The sequence below is a fragment of the Acanthisitta chloris genome, unplaced genomic scaffold (assembly GCF_000695815.1).
Source record: "Acanthisitta chloris isolate BGI_N310 unplaced genomic scaffold, ASM69581v1 scaffold19959, whole genome shotgun sequence".
Lineage (NCBI taxonomy): Eukaryota > Metazoa > Chordata > Aves > Passeriformes > Acanthisittidae > Acanthisitta > Acanthisitta chloris.
The window spans coordinates 6,518-11,881 of NW_008691093.1; the positions used below are offsets into that span (position 1 = coordinate 6,518).

The window sequence follows — 5,364 nt, forward strand, 5'->3', positions numbered from 1 at the left end:
ATGTGCAATACACAGGTAATGGAGATCATCACCTCATCTGAGCTTTTGTCTGAGCACAGTTTAACCCTTTGAGAGCTGTATGGTTTGTGACTGTACTCACAGCTGAGTGCTCTGGGAAGGGGGACTCAAGGTATCCAGCCTTCAACTGTCTGACAACAGGAGAGGTGTCTGTGCCACTGAAGACAGGAGTGTTATTTGACAGCATTGTTCACATGTAGTGAAGCATTTTCTCTATGCCCCATAGCAGGACAGATGTTGAGAAGATAGTGACTCACTTAAGGATAGTTTTCTTCAGAGGGACTTTCTTGTATTGTTCCTCTTTTCCTCATCGATTTGTTTTGTATAAATAACAAAGATATCAGCTTGCAAACAGAATTTTCTGCATATCCCACTGCCTCTCTTTCAAGTGGTTTTCTTCATTTGCAGTAGTTTTGGTGTTTTGCTTATATTCTGCCTTTAGCTAGTGGGTAAAATGCTGCTGTGGGATTCTGTGCTCAGTCATTTCCTTTCCTTACCCACACGATTCTCTCTGGGATTCAGGCCTGTCTGATGACCCAGCAGGACTTTATGGCTGAACAATGTGCAGCAACAAATTTAAAGCCACTATATCTTACTGTAGAAACTCCATCCTTTTATACCTGGACTTCTGCTGTTGGCTTTGCCAAAGGTAAGGAAAGTCTGAAACCTCTGCAGGGAGTGCTCATGGACCTGTCCTTTGAAGTTGAAAGGCCATTTCACTGAGTGTTTTAGTTTTTACATGAAACCTGGGTACTCTGTCAGATCATAGAATCCCAGACTGGTTTGTGTTGGAAGAGACCTGAAAGATCATTTAGTTCCACCCCCTGCTATGGGCAGGGACACCTTTCACTAGACCAGTTGCTCAGAGCCCCATCCAACTTGGCTTTGAACACTTCCAGGGATGGGAGTCCACAACCTCTCTGGGCTTCGTCCCATTGCTTGATGGGCATCCACATGTCTTTCTGAAAGAGTAACTCCTTCCTTCTGCCTGCTCCAGGGGACCTGCTCTGCAAGCACATGTGCAGGGCCATGGAGAAGGAATTCATGGTGAGCCGCAAAGACAAGTTCCTAGATGGAACCAGGTGTGAGCAGGATGACACTGAGCACCATGGGGCTTTCCACCTCTGTGTAATGGGAAGATGCAGAGTAAGTGACTGGGGAATCCAGGTGAACCTTTGGTAGGTAGGTAATCTGCACCAAAGGAGTCAGTTTACTCAGAGCAGGGGAAAATCCACAGTGTCCCTAACAACAAAGTGAGTTCTTCTCAGGAGAGTTTTGTTCTTAGTGTGTTGGATGGTGTCCAACAAATCTACTGTTCTGTCTGTGCATCCAGTGCCCTCCAAATAAGTCATTCTGCTAATTTGCAGTAATTACACATGGCTATCCATCCCTAATCCAAGGGGTAATTGGTTTATGTGTTGGTGGAGGAGACATCATTAGCTGCTCAGTTTAGTTGGTGTAATTAGCCCCATAAAATGCTGACTCTGTTGGAGAAAAGTTATGTGGTTTGCACTACCAAGTCAGTGGCAAAATAAGGAGTAAAACTGAGGCATCACAGGTTGACAAACTGTTGCAGTATCACTGATCAAAACTGAAGTACAACTTCTGGAGGTTTTTTTCTGGATTGGACCTGAGAAAGTCATTCTTTCCTGATGAGCCTCCATGTAACTCCCCCTCGCTGTCTGCATTTTAGTAACTGCTCAGTGCTGACCTGGGTGTATGTTTTCTGTTGTTTCTTTACATTCCCAGAATACACTTTCTAAATGTTATGTTTTTCTCATTATCCTCGTGTTCCCCGTGTTTGTCATGTGTTTCTCCTAGCGAACAGCAGAGGGTGTAGGCACAACCTGGTCTGGTTTTGCCTCTTCTCTTGGCCACGGTGATAAATATGCATGTTAGGGCAGCTTCCAAAGCCTGGGATCAGTGCCTCTAGCATAAATTCAGCAGTTGCACATGTTTTGCTGCTAAGCCTGCTGAGATCCTCCTGTAGCTTTGTGTAAATTACTCTTGTTCGTGGGAATGAGGATAGAATCTCTCCTCAGAGTTCCATGGGATTGAAGGCCAGGCTGAAGGATGTGAGCTAGGTTTGGTTCTGGGCTTTGGGGAGTTAAAGATTCCTTTAGAACCTGCCATTCATGTTTACTGTTCTCCTGGGCTTTTGTTTTTTCCTCCCTCCCTCCAGAAGGAGTTTATAGAAGACAAGGAGTGCAGTGCCTTTGTTTTAGGTCACAGGAGAAATCTTTTTGAGCTGTTTCTTACCAGGAAAGAAAATGTCACACAGTTAATGAAACTTGTGCTCTCAGCTAAGACTTCCCAATCCCTGGCTTTGCATACTGCTGTGCAGTGGTAGGTCTAGGTACAAATGCATCTTTGTCTGTGTTGTCTCCTTAAATTCAAATTACAAATGGAAAGGGCAGTTCCAGGAATTCAGGAATGTTGGTTTCAATCACTTGTTTTCTTCTCAGAATGGGCAGGTCTGACACTCTCCCCTTTGCTCAGGCATTCGGGTGTGATGGCCAGATGGACTCCAAGAAGCTAATGGATTCCTGCAAGGTCTGTGGGGGTGATAACTCCACTTGCACCAAAGTCAGTGGATCTTACATGGAAGGAAAAGCTAAAGGTGTGTAGTCTTCCCCCTCAGGCTCTACATTGTGGTACTCTGTGTGCTGCATATTTGTATGTGTGGTCAGTGTTCAAAATCTTCTCTATGTGACTTCTGCTTCTGCTTGATTTTATTGTATGGAGATGAAGTTTGGGTGGTCCAACAGAGAAGGCAGGGTTGTGTTGTGTAGGCAGAGTGTGGTTTTTTGGTCATTCCTTGGATATGGATCAGAAATGCAGCCATTGGGAAGTCCAGCAAATTATTAGGAGCTGGAGGCTATATCGGATCATGGAATCATAAATATCCTGAGTTGGAAAAGATCCATAAGGATCATTAAGGCCCAACTCTTGGCCCTGCACAGTACAGTGCCAAGAATCCCACCATGTGCCTGAGAGCATTGTCCAAATGCTCCCTGAGATATTAAACATCTCTTTGGGAACTGCTCTGGCTCTTGCAGTATCACATAGAGATATTAGCAGAGAACATAAAAAGAACAAAAGAAAGGTGAGAACAGGGCACACAATTCAGTTTTGTTAGCTGTATCACCATCAGCTGTGTTCAAGCCAAGCACTCAGGTCAGTGTGAACTTAACCTGTTGGCAATCACTGCTGTGTCCTTCTTTTGTTTATATGAGCTGTATAACCCCATCTGGAATTAAGCTTTGTTGCTGCCTGTAAGGCTTGTCCTCCAGTGGACAGTGTGCTAGTAAGGGGAAGAGGAGTTGGTCTGTAATCCTCAGTCTTTCTAGCAGAGGTGCAGTAAGGAAGGTAACCATATCTTCGTTCTCTCCATCCTTCCAGAGTATGTGACGTTTCTGTCCCTGCCTTGTAACACTACCTCAGTCCATGTTACCAACAGGAGACCACTCTTCACACATCTGGGTGAGCTGAATGAAAAGGAGAGGAGGGAATACAGGCAGGGCTAAAAGGAGCTTAGACAAACCAGAAAATGGAATTTGGGAGGAAAAGGTCTTGGTGCTGCATTTTGTTTGTGGGGTGCTCTCCAGTGGGAAGCCATACAAGCCATGCTCTTTGGGATGTCCAGCTGACATCAAACTGGTTTCTCCCAAATGGGCAGCCTGTAGCTGCCAGCACCAGGGGATTCTGGTGACCACATCATGTCCCTTAACCTCACTGCTCCTCCTGCTTCTCTAGCTGTTAAGGTTAAAGGAGAGTATGTGGTTGCTGGAAAAGGAAAAATCTCACTGAATGTCACCTATCCGTCAGTTCTGGAGGACAACCAGATCAAATACAAAGTGTTTCTCACGAAGGACAACCTGCCAAGCCTGGAGGAAATCCATGTAGATGGGCCAACACAAGAAGAAATTGAAATACAGGTGAATTAAAGTAGCAGAGTTGGAAGGGGACCAGGCAGAACTGGCCAGGTTTGTGTGGCTTTGCTGCAGTGCAGAATGCAGGTGTGACAGGCTTGGTGTCCATGATCAGTGTTCACTTAGGGGTGATAGTGTTCCTCTTGGGAATGGTTGGGGTTGACTCTCTACAGGCTCTTTGCAGATCTGTGGGGAAGAGTGTATTGAGTTAAACCTTTTGCTTGGCTTAATCTCTTTCAGTGGCTTGTGCCCACAATTCACAGGGTGAGTGCTCTGACTGCAGCTGGCAAGAACTGAGCCATTGCATTGAGGCTCTGGATTGGATGGAAAAATGGGGATTGACTTCTCTCACTTTCATCCTGAGAAGTAAATCTGAGTTGGCTTGTGCATTGACCACAATTTTTCCTTCCCCAGGTCTATCGGAGGTACACAAAAGAGTATGGCAATGCCACCAACCCAGACATCACCTTCAGCTACTTTGTCCCTAGAGAGAACCTGACTTACCTGTGGATTCCTCAGCAGGGGCTGTGTTCAGTGACCTGTGGGGAAGGTGGGACAGCAGGAGTCAGTCTTTGATTTCTACAGAGATCTGGGCACACTTCTGGTTTGGTCTGAATTTAATTTAAAAGCCAATTGCTCCAAGTGAGCTGAAGTCGCCAGTGTTAAACTCAACCCAAGGAAAAAGTGGCACAACTTTTGAATTAAATTAGCAAATCAGCAAATGAGCTGGATCATCAAAATGGTCCTGAAAATGTTTGGTCATGAAGAGGATTTTTAACTGAACTTTTTAAAGACTAAATCATTTTCTCAGATTTTTCAAAGTTATTGAAGACTCTAATTTGAAGTTGGCTAAGCATCAGAAGTCTGAGACCAAAGTGGTATCTAGTGTCTCACTAAAGCCTCAGAGCTAATTATGAAACTTCTTTCTTAGAATTCTGTTCCCATGTCATGGCTAATCCTTTCTGTCTCCCTGAAGAAATCATAATGCAGATTGTAACAGTTCACTCTGATAGATGCTCTGACATCTTGTTTACCAGCTAATACAGATGACACTGTCAGGCCTCTCAAGACTTCTGTGACAAGGGTTTAGAAAATGCACTAATGAATATTTATGGAAGTCAATCTATATAACTAGTTATGTCTGGAGAGCTTTTCCCCAGCAAATTCCCCAGCTGAACTGATTGCTGAACCCCTGAAGTAAAGAACTCCAAATGCTCTAGGGCCTCTCAGCTAATGCAGTCACAAACAGAAAGAAATTGAGAAAGTCAGGACTTAAAATAACAGAAAGTTGAGAATCTGAGCTGAAATTGCATCTTGAGAGCTGAAAGTGATGCTCAAGGAGGGTAGAGAAAAGATAACATTGCTGATTGATTCTTGCCATTTACTGCTCAGGGTCATGCTGTTTGAGATTCAG

The 5,364-nt window shown here is 44.5% G+C and overlaps 1 protein-coding gene across 1 annotated transcript in view; it reads left to right on the top strand.

Annotated features, from left to right (window-relative positions):
• ADAMTS13 (ADAM metallopeptidase with thrombospondin type 1 motif, 13) overlaps window positions 1-5,364 on the top strand; it is an 18,421-nt gene that overhangs the window by 6,394 nt on the left and 6,663 nt on the right. Inside the window, exons 14-20 of the mRNA XM_009082115.1 lie at window positions 6-15; window positions 541-667; window positions 1,016-1,164; window positions 2,518-2,638; window positions 3,421-3,501; window positions 3,775-3,956; window positions 4,365-4,500. Of these exons, the coding sequence (XP_009080363.1) occupies window positions 6-15; window positions 541-667; window positions 1,016-1,164; window positions 2,518-2,638; window positions 3,421-3,501; window positions 3,775-3,956; window positions 4,365-4,500 (806 nt within the window). The remainder of the gene's footprint in view (window positions 1-5; window positions 16-540; window positions 668-1,015; window positions 1,165-2,517; window positions 2,639-3,420; window positions 3,502-3,774; window positions 3,957-4,364; window positions 4,501-5,364) is intronic.